Source organism: Charadrius vociferus, unplaced genomic scaffold (genome assembly GCF_000708025.1).
Source record: "Charadrius vociferus isolate BGI_N301 unplaced genomic scaffold, ASM70802v2 scaffold1346, whole genome shotgun sequence".
Taxonomy (NCBI): Eukaryota; Metazoa; Chordata; class Aves; order Charadriiformes; family Charadriidae; genus Charadrius; species Charadrius vociferus.
Window position 1 is genome coordinate 283,898 of NW_009648681.1, and position 18,931 is coordinate 302,828.

Here is an 18,931-nt window from a genome sequence, read left to right on the forward strand (position 1 = left end):
GCTGAAATCCAATTTTTATGCTTGTACCAACCCCATATGGAGTACGAGAAAAAGGGAAGTTTTCCTGTGTAAAGCTGCTAAACACAAACCTGACATTTCATTGTCTTGAGACTGCTACGCAGGCTTGCTCTGTGCTAGAAAACAAACTGCTTTTCACAGTCATTATCTTCAACAGATAAAATCTGCTCTGTTCAGTAGGTTTAAGAAAATTGTTTTGGCTCCCTCTCGTGGCAGTATGTTACCTAAAAGTTTTCAGAATTATTTTGTAATCAGTATTTCGTATCAGCGTACATTTTTAAGAAGCTGCATGTGCTACTTCTCTTACAGTTGCAACTTCTTAATTGTATTTACCGATTTCTCCTTCACATTACATGAACAGGTTTTTAAACTGAAGACCCAGATCAGACCCCCTGGATTTGCATCCAGGGGCGGCGTTCCGCATTCCACCAAGTTCAGTATACCGCAATGCGGAAATCATCGGTTTAACTGAAGAGTATTGATTTTGTCGAGAATAAGAAGGGAAGATAAAAAACAAAAGGCGGTTAGAGCCTTAAAAAAGCAGTGACTTCCAGGTGGCTAATACCAGGCTGCTTTACACAAATACGAGCTACGTAGCTCCAGCGCAACAAGTACCGGCCCGGCGCGGTGCCCAAGTTTCCTTTCATCACACGGCAGCACAAATGTGGACACATCTATTCTACAAGAATACCACAGCGACACATTACATCCCGTAACACTCACTACTCATGTACTGACACGACACCCTTGAAGGGTATCTTGAAGGCCGCTTTAAAGAAACCTTTCCACCAATGCTGTAGGGGACTGGTTAACCACCACCATCGCATAAGAATTCAGAGAGAGAAAACAGGGGGGTGATGTCACCATCTCCACTACCTCCAATTGAAAACTTGTGACCACTTTTCAGTTTGGGGTGGGTTTTGGGTTTGTTTTTTTTTGGTTTTTTTGGTTTTTTTTTTTTTTTTTTTTAAGATCTCTGCTATCTTTAGCTCATGTAAAAAGGTAGGAAGGGATAAAGCCTGAAAAAGCTGTTCCTGATGAAGAAACAGAAAACCTGCTTTTCTTAAAAGAATGAATTAGCATTAATTCAATAAAATAGACATAGGTCAACTCAAAAGAGGAAAGGCAGTTTAACTCACATCCCTGAACCCCTGAAAGGTTTCCAGGTTATAACCAAGGTACTGAAGAAGCTTTTTCGCGAGGGAAAGTTTGACAAAAGTTTTCCATTAAACCAATACAGATTTTTTAAATCATTAAATAATAATACTGAAACAAATTCTAAAGACACTTCAACAACTACCTTTTCTGTTGAAATTCAATACTCACATTTAGGGTTAACAAGAAATCTGCATGCCACAAGGCTTTTCCCAAATTAAACAATTATTTTTAAAAATTAACACTGACCTAACAAGCTGGGATCTGCACGAACCATTTTCTGTTTCTTCTTTTTCTTCCCGCTCTGCACAGCCTCAAAATTGGATTGCTGGTTGTTGCTCTGATTGGTCTGAAAGACCGAATGTAGCGAACTGTGGTTCATCCCCCACACGGAATCCTAGAAAACAAAGCCAAGTACAAGATTATAAAGTGCAATTAAAAGTTTGGTTTATTTATACTGAAAAGATTCAGAGAGTTTAAAGAGGCACTTTCTACCTCAGGTGTGGCAGCACTTGCCACTGATGCATCCATCCAACATCTTTCTAAAGCATACCCAGGATGAGCACGCTAAGACACTTTGATCTACAACTGTTAGTTATAAAGGATACTTGATTCTGCAGTAAGTATCTGAAATCTGCTTTATGCTCTGCATTTCACACCACCTGTAAAATCCTGCTCCTCCTCCTACCGATCCAGCAGAAATGCAGACTCTTCCACCTCAAACATAGTCTCTATACACTCGGAAGGACCGTAGCGAGTAAGATTTACCTGTTGCTGCTGCTGTTGTCGCTGCTGACTGGCTTTCTGTTTGGCACGGCGCTCAAGAAACTGCTTGGCAAACTCCTTGGCCTCAGGAGTATCTCCAAGATAGGCTCGGATGTAATCATGGACCTCATAGGGAGACTCCACTTCCTTCAGGAAAGAAACAAACGTGGGAACTGCAAGAGGAAGGCAGACCACGAGGGAATGAGTGTTGATGTGTGAACACGTGCGTGCAATAAGCACAACCTTTGGATTTCTGTTTCAAATAGTTGCTAGTCTAATAGAAGGGCAAGCTGTTTGCAATTGCTAAGTTCCCTAGAGTAAAGCCCTACAGTGCAGTGTTGCATCTATTCTGCAGTCAAAGCAAGGATAACAAAGCCAGCTAATGCGATGAGAAGGAAAAAGAAACTGACAATCCTAAGGGTGCGTCAGCCCATCAGCTTTAGCCACTGCCGGCTTTAAAGCGCAAATTTAATGCCAGGCCCAAATGGCGTTAAATTTGGCACAGCACTCTCCTCAGTAGAGTCTCTTTTTGGCGGAAGCACAACAGATCACACTCCACAGTGGCTGACCTGACCTGCAAGCACCTGAAGTTCAACAGCTTGCTCACTCGCAAGCCTTCTCTACCATCTTTTTCTTAGACTAACTTTATTGCACTGAGTTTTATTATAACGCGGAGACGGGCAAAGCAAATCACAAGCCAGGAAGACGCCAGGACACCGGGCTGCCACCTGTGGCACAAAGGAGCCTTGGAAGCACGGAAGGTCACTGTGGATGTATGACCCACGGTGGCACTGCAGGGCCACGGCCTCTCCTCTGACACCACGTGCAGCAAGTCAGTATATCACAGATGGGGACAACAAGTTACTTCTGGTCTCTCTTCTCTGGGAGGGAAGCTGCGGCTCTGCAGTTGTGTGAGGTGGGATCCTGGCTCTTGGGGCAGCGCTGGTTCCCCAGTCAGGTTCAAGGGTCCCAGAGAACCACAGCTTTGCAGCGTGCAGATGCTGGAGCACACAGGTCCACACCGGAGGCAGCAGGAAGCCTGCAGTGATTCGCTACAAGGCGGTATCACTTTGTGATCTCGGGCTGGGAGGTCCTCTACGTGCCCTCCAGCACAATTAGTAAAAACCAAAACACGTTTTGGACAGGGGCATATGGTAAGCCTGTGCTTAAACGTGAACTGGATCCTCATCAAGCTGGCTGATAATGCTTCTGTGATCACCAAAAATCCTCAGCAGAGCTCCGGGTGGCACTTTAAAACTGTTTCCAGTCCCCACTGATTTGCCGTAGTTAGCCAAATGAAAACCACGGAGAAGATGATGCAGCCAGTTCTTTGGACCGCTATTTAATGATGCCATTTTGCTGACTGCATTAAAAACATTACTTTGATGTCATTACTTTCCCTCAGAACTATCTGGTCAGGAAACAAACTGGACATTGTTTCTCGGAGCGGATCACTTACATTCCTCCCCACCTCTTACCATCTAAGTTGTTGGCTGTGTTGAGTGCATGAAGCATCTGTTCACACCACTGAGTGAATCCATCCTGGGCTTTATTAACGCCCTGGAACAATTTCAACAGCTTCTCCTCTTCTTCCACCTTCTTGTTTTGTCTACTTGTAATACCTACAGATTTACTGAGATAAAGAAAACACATATACTAAGTTATAAATTACCAGACTTATCAACAGTATAGCATACAGTACAGTGTTACAAGACTCACTAGTTTACAAGATGCAAACACTGTTTAAGAACCAACTAATTTTCCAAGTAGATGACAAAATAAATTGTGAACGGTCACCTATTAGCTATTTTTGTTGTCAAAACAGATCCTGAGTGACACAGAAAAAAAGGAAAACACAGGAAGATGTCATAACTGCTAAGTGATCATCTCGGGAGCATTAGCCTTTCTTTACAGAAGCTCCTTCCCCAGTTCCTACCTGAGGCTGGCATTGCTTTTGTTTTTATTGGTCGAGTTACGAGGTCCCACTTCCTTCACTGCATCATCCCAGAAACCCATGTTTGAGTTTTTGGTATCAGCATTACTCCAGATGCTACTGACTAGGTCAGATGCCCACTGGTTGCTGGGATTAGTGTTTAGGGAGCCCCACACTGAATTCCCAATGCTGGTGTGCAGGTTAGAGTGCTGTTGAAACATAACAAAGAGATCCTGGTTATTAGCACCAGACCTGGCAGAACCGTAATGAACACACGTGGAGAACTGTCACGTACTGTTTCCCTCCACATATTAGATAAATACCGCACGTACCGTAGTATTTCTGACTCTGTTCGGCTGCTGGTGCTGCTGTTGCTGCTGTTTCTGCATCTGCCTTGCCTCTTCCTGCTGTATCTCCAGCAGGGACTTGGTGGTGCCCGTCGGTTTGGTGACGTTACCCCAGCCTGACAATTTTTGCTGCTGTTGCTGCTGCTGTTGCTGGAGGGCCTTCATTAGCTCACGCTGCTGACGCCTTTGCTGTTGCATGCAAGACACAAGTGCTCGTCCGTACTTTCAGAAGATCATTACTGTTCAAAAGTCTAGCTGAGAAACTGGTTTTAAACTGCTTTCACTCTCTTCTGGAAGAGTCTGGCTGACCTATTATTTTTTCAGCCATTACTGTTCCTCCAAAGAGGGAGACACTAAGTAACTAGTAAATACAAATTGCTCATTAGCCTAGGACAGAATAAATTTGCCTAATCATGATTGCAGCCAGCTAAGCATTTGGAGTCCTGGAGGAATACCTTCTCTCCTACCACCACTTGCCCCCCTGCCCCTCAAAATGCCGTCTTGTGCATAAATGCAAACAAATTATAGAATAGATGTCAAATAATTTTACAGTTTGGTGAACACATTATGCTCCTAGGGTTAAAAGAGTACAGTTTCCCCTCCTCTCACATATTTATATTAAGAAGCAATAAAAACCTTCAAACAAGTACTTATTGAATCTATGCCTGAAAGATAGGATTTTACCTGGGCTATGCTGATATTTCAAATAAACATTCCTCATCCGCATTATTCCTTCTAATCACTTAATCAACAGTTTAGCACTCACATTGTTGAGTCTGTTAGTGTACCGTTAGTGTATGTACCTCTTCTCGAAGCTGCCGTTCTCGTTCTTCTTCTAACTTTTGGATTTCTGCCAACGACAGTGTGGTCTGGGACTGACAAGCTCCTGAATTTGATTGCTGACCCCATGTTGAAGATGAAGGGAGCTGGGCCAAAAAAAAACATCACTAAGAATTACAAAATGTTTTAAAGAATACTTCTGAAGTATAATCATGAAAAATCAGTATAAGCCCACAGCACAGGGGAAAAAAAAGGCCAGCTTTAAACTTTAGCAAAACATTGGAAAGTATAATATGGCATAATTAAGTATTAAACAGCACACTCAAAGTATAAATTATATGTTTCTTTCAATTGCCCTCTGATGTATCATAGTGTCAAAGCCTCAGCGTATCAAGAATAAGGTAACACATAAATGCCTGACAAATAGCAATCCATTTTGATTTAAGAAACTTTGCACTGGCCCTTGCTCATTGCAGCAGAATAAACATCTGTAGTCAGGAACCCCTTTCCAGTACTCTTCTATCAACTGAACCTTTTTCTTTTGGGTTTTGCAACTTACCTTCCTCTTGTTTCTGCCATCACTTTTAAAGTCAACTATTCACCCTCTTCCCCCTCCAGACAGTTCATCCCCCTCTGCTCTGTTCAAGCCAGTCTGTAGACAACCCTGAATCCAGTTGTGGTTTTAACTTACTACACTGAACTGAAGGAGGAAGTTAAACTGTAGAAATCAGTTACCTTCATTTGTGCAAGTTGCTGCTGTTGCTGCTGTTGTTGCAGCCGTCGTAAAGCCTCCTGCTGCTGCTGCCTCTGTCTCATTATTTCTTTCTGGCGCTGGAGTTCCAGCTCCTTGCGCTTTCGCTCTTCTTCTTCAAGCCGCTGTCTGGCTGCCTCTTCTTCCATGCGTAGCCGACTTTCTTCAAGTCGCCGTTGAGCTTCCTCCTCTTCACGTGCCCACTTGGCAGCCTCCTCTTCCTTCCCAGGACATAAAGAAGAGTAAAGTCTAAGCAGACTTAGAACATCTACATTACTTCTACTCTCTGGTATTGAGAGCCCGACAGAACAGAGAGGCCTTTATATCCGTAATCTGTGCTGTTTAGGTTGTTCATTTAGCTTTACATTTCTCAGATAAGAAAGCCCAATAATATAGTCTACATCCCCTCAAACTTTAAACTTTCCCATTGCTCCATCAAGGGACTTGGAAGAGACTGACATCTCCCTAGTTCAGACTAGCTAATTTCACACCACTTTCCTTCTAGGAGTTATGCACTTTGCGAGTCTGAGCTGCTTCCGCCTCCTTACACTACTTACAGTCCAGCAATGCTGTACTTCCAATGGAATAAACCTTGACAGAAATAAAGGCAGAAGAGGTGTCGACAGAAGAAAACAGATGACAAAGATGGTGATGTTTACTGCTTTTACCAAACACCGGAGTTGCAAAGGAAAAAATGTTTCTGCTAACAAAGGAGATGACTCTGTGGTGGGACAGAAATGGTGATGAATGTATTATAAGGGACAGCCCTGAAAAAGAATTTTTAAATACCTGGCAATTCTGAAATGGACCTGGAAGCTAATGTGAAGCCAATAGTGTTTCAAGATCAGTTTGATTTAGAATCACAGAATCATAGAATGGTTTAGGTTGGAAAGGACCTTAAAGATCATCGAGTTCCAACCTCCCTGCCATTTAGGGACTGTGACAGTATCAACTAGGGCTGGAAGCTCAAGTTCCCCAATAAGGACTTCTAAAGCTGACCCCAAGAGGAAAAAACCCTGTTAATAGTAAGATAAGAAAAGGGAAGACAAAAGCTGGAACTTTGATAGTGGGTATAGTCTTGGAACAGTACAGAAAGACTGGGAAAAGTGATCATCTCAGATGATGTTAAAGATAAAAGTTCTACAGTAAAGGCTCAAAGAGTGACAATTCAAAACAAGTTGTTATTCTGATACTGTACTCTACCTTTGTTTTGAAGAAAGGAGTAGAAACACCATGCTGCAAAGCCATTCTTAAGGCTCAAGCATGAAGGAAAACACTCATGCGACACAAATTTATTTTCCAAAGGGCAGATCAGATTCTGATTACTTCGTCTGAACTCAGGATACAGGGTAAACAACCTATTTTTCACTCACTTGATACTGTCTACAAGCTTTGCCTTCCTCCACCAAAACTGATGGTCTCTCAGGCACAGATGCAAGTTTCAAAGCTTGTTCGTTCTGGCAGCCTCCGTAATTAAATGTAATAGGTCCCTTTTGCCATTCACCTGTTTACGAATTAACTCCTCTCGCTGCCGTCTTTCCTCCTCTTCTCTTCTTCTCTCTTCCAATCTTCTAAGTGCTTCCTCCTGTTGTTGCCGCTCCTCTTCCTCCCGCTGCCGCCTTAGTGCAATTTCCTGCTCTCGTTGTCGCCTCAGGGCTTCCTCCTGGAGTTGGGAATAAAATGTCAATCTATAAATGCCATTTTATTGATGAACCACATCAGAACACAGACTACAACATGGTCTGGCCAGATAAATGGCCTCAAGAAAAGCTCCTTAGCTCCAAGCTAAGCACTACTACAACAACTACATTAAACACTACACACCCACATGTTTAACAAGTTTTTTGATGCAATGTGCATCTCATACATAAATGAATTATTTTAATGAAAAAAGAAACACATGAAATCATTGCCTATCTTTGGTTTTAAAACGAATGGTGTTGAGAGTGAAAACAAAGGGTGAGACTACTCTTTCCAAGATGTACTAACTGTACTTGAACATGTATATTTTAATACGTGGGTATCAATAATTCCCTTTTTTTGGGTGTCAGCTATAAGGTGGAAGCTTTTCCTAGTTATAGGAGTTTCTAAACACTGACTACTCAAGTGCACTACAAAACTCAAACCACATCTCCAGACACCAGAAATAAGCCAAAGCAGCCCAGTGCACTTAAGGACACTGTAACCTTCGGAAGTCCCAGAGATGTGGAACTCGATGAAAGGGGTTTGACTGGGCTATTCCTATACTGTTTAAACATTATGGCCAACAAAAGGTCTCTTGAGGGCTTTGATTTTTTGGCTTTCCCCAAGTTCTTTAAATAGCTTCCAATAAATTACGTTTTGCTTTCAAAATTATTTACTTAGCTCGAAAATAAACATCAGCACCCTTTCCTGCTGCTCTGAAGATTTATCATAAAGAGAAATTTTTCCATTCTGCTACTTGCTTTTCGGAGGAATAGGGCACAACCAGCCTTCTGCTGGCTTCCTGTATATTGTTAAACAGGAGCACATCCGTGCAATTTTTCCTCCAGTTCTAACTTGCCCTTGCATAAAATACCCTTGGTTTTTGCTGCCTTTTCTTATCTCTGAAGTCCAACAAGTGTGGTAAGGCCACCCTGCTTCTCATCCCTTCTATTCTTCTCTCCACTTCCTGACTTATCCTGTCAACTCAACCTAAAGATCCTACTTTTCGAACAAGAACTTCTTTAAGCTCTCATAAACACATTTTCCTTTTGAATGATCAGTACTGTGCAATCGTACTCATACAAGCTTTTTATAAGCAATACATTATTCACAGGATGAAGGGAGACTAATTGTGCAGCATGGATATAAATTCTGAACTCTGGTAAATCAAGGAAGCTAATTTTGAAATCTAAGACCCTTTTACTAAATCTGACACCAAACCTTCATATACATACAGCGTAGATAAACTGCAATGCAGTTGGCTGAACAACTGGACCAGGTTCCTCTCTGACAACAGCTAACTTCAGATGTCTACAATATAACTGTCAGTAGACAGAACATTTTTTATAAGCACTGGAGAGCTGCTGGCTGCAAGCCAAGTAAGTGACATACAGGAATATGAATTAAGTGGTTTAGTGCTAAATATAAGTGCAAAAAGTGTAAGTTTTTCTTCCGCTAGCTGGACATAAAACAGTAGCCCGTGAATCATTTTCTCGTTAATCAAGTCATTGATTTGTCATATTCACAAAAGCTTCAAGCGCAACACACAACACCTAGACCATTTTGTTCCTTGGGCCTGTAACTGAATTACCGGGACACATCCAGTCAAGTCACATTAATCAAGTGTCCCCAGTACAAGTGCTGAAAAATTTCTGCTCGTTTCTTTTGCTGAAAAGGCTACTGAGGAGGCTGGAGGTGTGCCAGTCCGTTTTGTCTGACTCGAGACCACACACCAGGATCTCAGCTCAGGATGCCCAGCTGCCAGCCAGGCCGGGGGGATGTCACTGACGTAACACATGGTACCTGAGAGAGATGGACAAAGTCACCAAGTCCTCCTTTACAGCAGCGGTCCATTCAGATCTCTGCCCTACTTGCCCTTTGGGAAATGAGGCTAGAATTGCCATTAATAAAACTGTAGGGATCTCTTTCTTGTTCAGGCATGCCAGGAGAGACACTGTTGAATGACAGCAATTAAAAAAAAAACAACAAAAAAACCCTTCTCTCCCCTAGAGCACTAAAGATGAACAGTGTTGTAACAACACAAGGAAAAAAATCTGCAAGATTATGAAAAGCTGGGAACCACATGGCTGATGTAATTCTTTTTTCCTACTCTTCACAGCTATAGAAAAGGTTGTCTTAATATTTACTTCTGTATCTTCTTATTATTCAATGTTTTTGTTTGAGCATGTGACCAAAGACATTCAAAGCTCTCCAGTTTTCTGCCACTGACTTGCATAGGAAACAAACTCAGTCTTTTGGCTCTTACTTCTCCTGTATTCATGCCTTCCTGCTCCAAGAGAATCCCAATATTCTTGTGCATCTTTTCTAATAATTGTTTTCAAGCGCACATATCTTACTGTACAGATAGACAACTTCAGATCTTTTAAAATATCTATAATATTGCAGAAAATCCTTAAGTAACAAGCTTAATTTCAGTAGATTGTGGATTCTTAAATAAAATATTACAGAATTTTTTGCAGTTAGTAACACCAGCAATTCTGCTCGTCTATGTTACCAGGGCTTACAAGTCTTTTAGTTTTGTGGATCTCATCTGTGAACCAGGTACTTTAAAGGGAACACTAAAGATATAATTCAGAGAAAACAATTATTAGCTAATTATTAAACCTCAAATTTTGTTCCTGAAAGTGAGCAATCATTACAAAATCGAAAATACCAGACCAGAAACAAAAAAGAAATACAGGAGCTACACAAACTGGGCATTACTGTTTGCAATTCTACAGTGCAAGTAATTGATGAAAACTATGAACAGAACTGGATTCAACATTTGGTATGACATTTCATCCTACAGAATTGAATTTCTATTAGTTATTTTTTTTTTTATTTAGAATTCACCATCAACAGCATATTTACTAACCTTATATACTAGTCTTTTATGCAGTATTACATCAAAAGCCTTCCTGAAGTCCAGGCAGATTAAGTCTACTGCTTCACCCCTCTCAGCTCTCACTGTCATCTCCTCAAAAGAAGTTAATCAAATTTGTTAAGCATCATCTCCTCTGTATAAATCCATGCTAATAAATCAGTTCATCCCTGATTCTACAATGCCTTCCAGTACAGAAGTCAGATTCAAATATTAGACCAGTTTGTTTTTTTTTTTAAAATACAGAATACAATATTATTTTCTCTTTCCAGAGAAGTGCTTTAACTCTTTTGTTACCTTTTCAAGACCATTACTGCTCAGAATTAAGCATTGTGGCAATTATTCCATTGGTAGTGAACTAAGATACTTGCTGTTACTGCTTTTCAACCACATTCTGCTTCCTCCTTGTAAATAATTATTTCCCATGACATCTCAGAAAGGGAGACACAGATTGTTTACTGTACAAATCCAAAGTGGACAAAACACTTCGGAATTTAACGAACATTTCTAAGAAGTTATACGCAGTAGCAAAACTGTTAAGTCTGAAAAAAACAACCCAAGTCTATTTATTTCAAGCCACCATGGATGAAACACATTGAGTTACCAGGTGATCAGCTGAAAAGTTAGTTATTATTAAAACAGATCTAAAGCAACTTAACTCAAAAGTTAAAATTGTTGAGTATATTATTGCTTTAGTGCTGCAGCGAAGCTTGAACTTGAGCATCAAAGGATGCTTTTCCACTGTATACCGTAATGACTTGCTGTACACAAAGCAGATAAATTAAAGCAAGGAGCCATTTATTTATAGACTTGATTCTTAAAGATACCATGAAAGCTAACTACATATCACACTGTAGTCTATTAAAAGAGATGTTCAGTGACAAAACCCAAACACTGAGTGAATTGAGGTCTATGACTAGCCTACAAATAAAACTAAAGATTCTAGAGGCTTCCTCAGAAATGTCTGATCCTTAAACCTGGAAATGCGCTTTACAACTGCCTACCTAAGCACGTAGAAAGTATTTTCAAGGACAAAATTATTTACTTTCACCTGATATTCATGTGCTACTTCACAGGGCATTTATTGACTAACTTAGCGAATAAGCTCAATGTGATCACCCCTATCCTTCACATGCAGAGTGAAAACTAACTTTCACTGTCTTTCCCTCCTATGACACTTAAGGAACAGTTAATCTTTTTTTCCATACAGAATTCAGAAGTAAATGCTAGAAACATCAAGCTAATAATGTCTCCATCCTGTGTTCTATAAGATTAAGAACATACTACAACTCCTACGTTCATTCTCCTACTTTAACACAGGTCACGCCATTCATTTTAACAAATCTGCTTGTCCAAACTACATCCCTTCCTTTTCCAGTATCAACTCAAGAAAATAAAGCTAACAGACTCTACACTATAACCCAGATAATCATTTACTCAAAAAAGTTATTTACTAAGTTAAAAAAAAAGGGGGGGAAAAAAGCTAAATATTACTCACTTTTTCCACTATAGTGCTCTACGTTTTATTCATTTGAAACGGCTGCTCGAGCTCCAGTCTACTCCAGAACATGCCCTTATCAAAGCACTAGACTGCATAAATGGTGAGTAAAGATTGAACATACAATAACTGGGCAACTAACTGAAGTCTAATATTGACACTAAGAAGTTGGGAGGGAATATTCCACACGGAATAAAGCCTCTCGGCTCACAAACAGGAACCTATCTTGAAGTGAACCATCAAAGCCCATTTCTCAGATTGCAATTTGGGCTCTTAAAAATCACAAACAGAAGAATCAATTCATATACTCACATGAAAAATATTAGAACTGTCTTCATACACACCTACCAAAGATTAATTAGACCTCACAGGATTCTTAAAGTGAGTTTTATAAAGTATTACAATTAATCAGAGATGAACTACATTGAGGAAACTCACTTGCTTCCTGCGGGCCAGTTCTTCTTCTTCCCGTCGTTTCCTCTCATCTTCCTGCTGCCTCCTAAGTAGCTCTTCTTGTTGCCTCCGAAGCTCCTCCTGCCTTTTCCTCTCCTCTTCCTCTCGTTTGGCCCTCATTTCCACTTCTCTCCTCTCTTGCTCTAGCTACAATTCACATAAAACTATACTCAGATGCAGGTAACGTATTCCTACACCACTTCTTAGGGCGACTCTGCTGAGATTATAGTAACAACATAACCGGTGAAGCCTCTGACAGATGCTCTCCCTTAGTTGTAATTTTACCTATCAGCTGGCTGCCTACTGGGGTCAGATTGCTGAAATAGTCTAGAACAATTTCTGACAATTTCTGTTCTGTAACGAACACCAGCTCTCTAGTCAGACTTTCTACATCAGCTCCTTAAAATAACCTCTGACTTTAGAAGCTAGTAGTGAGTTGCTTTGCAGACGTCATAAAATAATCAGTTTCAGGAAATGCACAGAATCATACAGGTTCAAACTTACAAAAATAATTTAATACTAGAGTAAGTGTGAAGCAAGCCTGACAAACAGGACTCTTACAACTCCCCAAACCAATTCTGGTGAAAAGATGCAAGGATTAAGAGAACTACCACCTGTTCCTACTCAGGGTTTGGCATGACAGCTCATGATGATCCCATTATAAAACAGAGGTGGCTAGTGAAGAGTTTTTAATCACAAGTGTAAAAAATACAATCCCTACTTTAGAGGTCAGTAGTACCTCCACAGCAATGGTTTCCAAACAGCAGTCCACAAGGATTTCGTAACTGGTTTCTATAACCCATATTCTCTTTATGGTGTTTTCCATGAAAATCTAATCAAAATCGTACAGAGCGGCCTGAAGATTGAAGAGCTAATAGTCTTCCATTGGCTCAAGAAACACAGCTACATTGCAGAACAGCAATCCCAACTTCTTACAGTACAAAACAGTTTCTGACCTTTGCAGCTTTGGCCTTCTCGAGCTGCTGAAGTTGTTCTAGAGCTGGTCCCTGAGCTGCAGTATCAATGGGGAGATCCCAGACACTGCTTCCTTCCCAGACTAGATAGTGAAGAAAACAAACATTGACAAGCAAAAATAAGCACATCAACAAAAAACAGCTAAAAAGGGGAAAATCTTGTCTATGCAATTACTGTATTTTATAAACTAAAATCATGACAATACATTAGTCTTAGTAGAGGGCCACTTTATCTTCCTGTAGAAAAAGACTTGTCCGTTACTGAAGCAAGGCTGGGTTTCCTACAGAATTCCACACAAGAACCAGCTATTCAAACTCCTCCCATCAAAGCAGAACACCTTTATAATGTAACACTCAATCCCTTTGGATCAAGGCTTCCTATAACCACAGGAAGAATTACCGTATTATTCACAGCTCTCAAATGGAATTTAAGCTGCAAGGCAAAGTAGCCCGAACCAGTTAAAAAATACTGATGCAGAAATAACTTCCCCTAGCATGAAAAAGGGAGTGATCATCTCAAAGATGTTGGCTCTCAATCGGCAAACTTTTCTCAACATATCTGACGCGTGCTAAGCATCTTACCTGTAGGTTGTGAAGCTGACTGAAGTTCCCATATTGAGCCAGTGTCCGGCACTGACACAGACCTTGTAACAGGTGGCATCATGTTCTGTTCAGATATTCTGCAATACCAACAGGAAGAGTCAACATGCCACTTCCAGGGAGAGGAGTGCTCTGAACACGCATGAGATTCAGTAACTTGTAACATACTCCTTTCCTTCCACACCTCTATTTAAAACAAAAATACCATGTGGACAATACTACTTGCTCGCAGAGTTCTTGCTCATCTCATCCCTGCGCCAAGTCAAGGGTTAAGCCAGATACTGCTACAGTTTTGCATTTGCTGCGTATAGGCTAGTTTGAGGAACAAGCACACAGTACTGCAGAACTCAACTGGCAAAGCCATTCTGTTACCAGCACAACACATCTGTCTAAAAGGTATGATTTCAACTATAAGATTTTCCTCCTCGTTTTCATAAACATTCTCTGAGGTGAAGGCTACATATATAAAGAAGAATTCGACATCCTGCAACTGTTTCATATTCACACAACCTTTAAAATATGTAATGCTCAAATATGAGCAAACTTGAATAGGATGGACCCCTGCCAAGATTATAATTATCGTTATATGCAAGTTAGAGTATAGGAAGAATGGTATTAAGTTCAAGTCTGGGCTAACTCACCTCATCTTCAGGGCCTGGAACTGTTGCAAGAGAATAGCGAGCTGCTGCTGCTGCTGGGATGAGAGGGCTGCCTTTTGCTGCTGAGCCAGCACCTGTGCATATTGTTGTCTTCAAAAGAGAAGCAGAGAATCACTGGTACTTGGTCACTTGCTTATTTATATAATGCCCAAGTTGCAGAAGTTGCGTACAGATTCATTCTCCAGGACTAAAGCCCACTGACCTATATAATGTACATGCTAAATACTAGAGGAAACCACAGAACGGGGCCTCGGACAGAACAAGAATACAACAAGGTGGCCCACATGAGCACAACCAAATTTCTCTTCACCCTCAACTATGTCAACTGGTTACTGCTGTCCAATGTTACTCTTGTAAGATATGCAACACTACTTCCTTTTTTCTATACATTACATACAGATGGCTCTAATTAATCTGGCTTTGATGACTGCCCACCTATACAAATCAATCTCTTCCCTAGTATGCCAAGGCATCCCCTAGTACAGGTGCAGGCTCTCACCTTACCAAACTTTAAGATGACAACCAGTATCCAAAAATCATAATTGTGGCACATGCTTTCAGGACCCCTTGACCAAGTAGTCTACCTGGTTGCTTTCTTTCCTCCAAGCTCCTAGCACACAAGCTGTTAGGAACTGGCCAGAACCGAACAACTGTCAACTTCGGCAAAAATGAATGACAAACTGCTTTCCCCAGCAGTTACCTTCCACTGACGTTCAAAAAGCTGAGCAAGCAGACCAAAAATAAGTTCTACCTTCTCCACCTCCAGTTCAAAAGACATGTAAGCCTTCCTCTGACTCCAAGACATCCAAAACTGCGTTACAAGGATAGCTGGGATTCAGTTTCACCACAACAGCTACCTATATAGCAGATCTCACCAAAGTAGCTATGCATGACGCTGAAAAATAGTCTGAGAAGTGTGCCACACTCTGTTCTAATCCTGTAGACTATCGAGCCCCCGGTGTTTGTGGAAGGAGGCTATTGCTGTTGGAGGTGAAGCACTCCCAGCCCCACTGCCCAAGGAAACAATGACAAGAAGCTGAACCCAGGTGATTAAAAATGCAGAGCAGAACACAGCCACTGGAAGATCTCTGGGACTGGCAGTCTTACTGTATTAAAAGATGCTGATACTGGAGGTGCTGCATTTGGATCAGGGCCAACTCTTGTTGTCTAGTCAGCCGCTCTTGGTCCAGCTCACCCTGTGTTTAGGAATAAAACATTCTATTTTAATAACATATAATAACAGTAGTAGTGTATTGCAAATGCAAGCAATATAAAAGTTGCATTCTGAACTGATAAGACAAAGAAAGCAGAAAAACACCCAGACAGAGATCAACATTTACAAACAAAGCCTGTAGTATGGTGACTGTGAAATACACAGCACTTGTATGTATCACAGGACCAAACCTTCCAGCCCCAGACATGGCAAAACAAACATTTTTAAACTGAGCATCTTTTCTCTTCTTAAGAAGGTAATTTAACACAGGGTTCAACTTTGGTGCTTGGAACAACTGCAACTCCAAGACAGAGCAGTTGACATGAAAATAGTTCACTTTCCATTTGTTATGGGACTATTTGAATACTTTAACTGTCACATAATTACCAGATGTGGAAGTGGTGCTGGACCTGGAGTGAAGGGAACCCTGCCCCACATTTTCATGATGTCTCCCAGCGGCTGGAAAGTCTCATCACAGGCTCTCTTAACCAACAGCGACATAGTGAAGTATCCAGCCTGGAACCACTCTGCCATCTCCTGATTACTGAAAGGACCTGAAATAACACCAACCAATACACATGGGGGAAGGGAAATAAGGCCAAGTTGAGCATTCTGGAAACAAAGAGCACAGTGCTTGTTAAAGTACTGCAATACCTGTTCCTGTTCATCTCATCCACTTGTCTGGACAGACAGCACATTCAAGACTGGACTGTCAATGAACATATCTAGATGTTTTACAGTGGCAAAAACATCCCCCGAGATAGCTTTTATTGAAAAGTGCATGACTGCTTTTACCACGCACTGGAGGGAGACGAGCCAAGCAGCCACGGTGGTGCGGAGCTTGGTCCAGCTAATACGCATCCTGCCTTCCAGCAAAGCTCACTGCTTCAGGATCAGCATCGAGTTGACAACAGCTGCAATTTCCAGTTTAGATCTCAGCAGTATCCGCTAGCTGATAGTGCTAAAAGCACAAGCACTACTTTCCCCACATACACTGCACAGATAATTAAACAATCTTAGCCTGTTTCAACTCTTGCCTTGAAATCAGAGGACTTCGTATCTTTTATACAAGTTTTGTTTCTGGAACTTAGCAGATGAGCAGATCCACCTCTGAGTACAAGATTACATTTTTTAAGACAATGAGGAAACCAGTTTCTCTTTTCCTTTCTCAAAAAGCAACGCTACTTCCTCTCTTCCTGAGAAAGATTTCAGTCACTCCTTTCAAAAGGAAGACTCCTATACTCATTTTACATATCCAAATGGAAACAAAGCCAGTATAAATAAAATAGGTTATTTAACAGAGCAAGAACCACATAAATACATTTTTTGCAAAAGTATCTTCTGAAAAGCAAGAGTGTTCAGCAATTCTTGCCTTCTCTGTAAAAGTATCTTTAGACAGTAATGCCACCCAGAGAATATGAAACCACAAGAGATATCCCAGGAAAGAAAATAAAAATAAAAAAATGTGGGAGCGTTTAATTCTGGAGGTCACATTCAAGGAAGTACTTACTCCAACAAAAAACTGTCAGACCATCACTGAGCAACAGACACCCAGCAGTGAGCAGCATACAGTTTGAAGCACACTGTGCAAATAAAAACGCTTTATGGTTCTCATCCTTTAAACTGAAAGGGATAAGAAAAACCTAAAGATATGTAACACCTGCAGACAAGAGACTGGCACAGATCCCACAACTAACACCTCCATAAATCCTATCTAGGGTTGATAGGCGAGGAAGTCATTAACACTAAACAGCATTAGCAACTACTTAGCGAAGTACAGCAAGTAAGGAACTCGCTGCTCAACTGCAGTTTTGGGAGGCAGCCAAGCAGCTGCTAAAACACAGCCCTGAGACCTCCAAAAGAAAAGTACCTTCTGAATGCAAAGATGCGACTATCTATACGAAAGGTCTGTTCCAATTTCCATAAAAAAAAAGATTACTTAAGTAAAACTGCAAGCATGAGATAGTTGTTATTACATGAGCTGATAATGCACTGCTGCAAGTACAATTTAAACTGAGATTACGTGCGAGCACTGGCTTGTGAAAACTTTCTTCCTCTTTGCTCTAGATTCTAAACAAATTACCCTTCCCTGAATACTCAATGTCTTCAGGCTCAGACTAGAAAACTGATTTCAACGTTTCTCATGGATTCTTCAACAAACAACTGAATGGTCACGTTCTTGTTTTGTTTCTACCATTACCTGGAAATCTGAGTAACCACTGGCATGAAAAACAGGTTTTAGTCTAACCTCAATTTACAGAAACATGAAGTGATGACAAACCTTAGCGACAAGAAAATCTAATTCTGGACATTAGGCATGCTGAGCTGATGGGGGCAGTGATGAGCAGAAGATTTATTTTCAAAACCTAACTCTAGAACGGTATATTCCTCATGCTGCTTTTGTAAAGACAAGCATCAGTATCTGTCCGTAGTAACTTTGTGAAGAACTCTAACAGTTCTGTGAAACAAAAGAGGAAGTGTAAAGGGCACAGACCTACCCTGAATTTCTCCTTGTGGATCTTTGTAGTACCATTTCTGCATGGCTTCATGGAACAATGGCATAGAGGAACCCTTTGCTCTGTGCTCTTGAATTTTTGCTGCTAGTCTTTCATCATCAAGGGCACTGTCCTGCAGGTATGCCACCATTTTCTCTGCTTGCTGCAGGAGACATCAAAACCAGCAAGGAATACAAGAGTTAGATGTGTGCTTACAGATATGAAAACGAGCATGCCAAATATAACAACCTTGTACTACCCAGTGCTCAAGAATGGACCAGTAATTACAGGCAACTCAAGGACTGGTGTAACTGCACCACAAACCCTGAGCTCAGTGTACCACCTTGTCAGAATCCTGAACAAGCACGGTTCACCTGCATAAGCAAAGCTTTAAAACAACTTGCCAAGAAGGTCCCGCACAGTATCATGGTGAAAAATAACAACAGGTATGGGAGCACTAGCATGAAGAATGCTCTACATGCCAGCAGTCACTAAACTTTCACAAACACAGTCTGTGCTTCATTTATATATGTTGGGGGGTTTTTTTTGGTTGTTTCTTAAACATATTGGGCATACTGTTTTATGGTTTCTGAAGGCAAATGGTAAGGCTACCTGACAGCGGTCATAAGTGCTACTGCCTGTAGCTCTTAACACTGGATATAGTACCCTTTTTCATAAAAATACTACATTGAATTAGTCTCCAAAAAAAATAATGGAGGGAAGAAA

The 18,931-nt window shown here is 41.0% G+C and overlaps 1 protein-coding gene across 2 annotated transcripts in view; it reads right to left on the bottom strand.

The window, feature by feature from the left end:
- Positions 1-18,931, bottom strand: part of GIGYF2 (GRB10 interacting GYF protein 2) — a 67,905-nt gene that overhangs the window by 2,584 nt on the left and 46,390 nt on the right. For both annotated transcript variants that reach the window (XM_009886530.1, XM_009886529.1), the window contains exons 12-26: positions 18,209-18,368; positions 16,098-16,264; positions 15,605-15,693; positions 14,480-14,587; positions 13,821-13,918; positions 13,221-13,321; positions 12,250-12,411; positions 7,254-7,412; positions 5,734-5,970; positions 5,022-5,144; positions 4,204-4,407; positions 3,875-4,080; positions 3,417-3,571; positions 1,891-2,111; positions 1,423-1,570 (exon numbers count right to left, since the gene is read on the bottom strand). In XM_009886530.1, the coding sequence (XP_009884832.1) occupies positions 1,423-1,570; positions 1,891-2,111; positions 3,417-3,571; positions 3,875-4,080; positions 4,204-4,407; positions 5,022-5,144; positions 5,734-5,970; positions 7,254-7,412; positions 12,250-12,411; positions 13,221-13,321; positions 13,821-13,918; positions 14,480-14,587; positions 15,605-15,693; positions 16,098-16,264; positions 18,209-18,368 (2,338 nt within the window). The remainder of the gene's footprint in view (positions 1-1,422; positions 1,571-1,890; positions 2,112-3,416; positions 3,572-3,874; positions 4,081-4,203; positions 4,408-5,021; positions 5,145-5,733; positions 5,971-7,253; positions 7,413-12,249; positions 12,412-13,220; positions 13,322-13,820; positions 13,919-14,479; positions 14,588-15,604; positions 15,694-16,097; positions 16,265-18,208; positions 18,369-18,931) is intronic.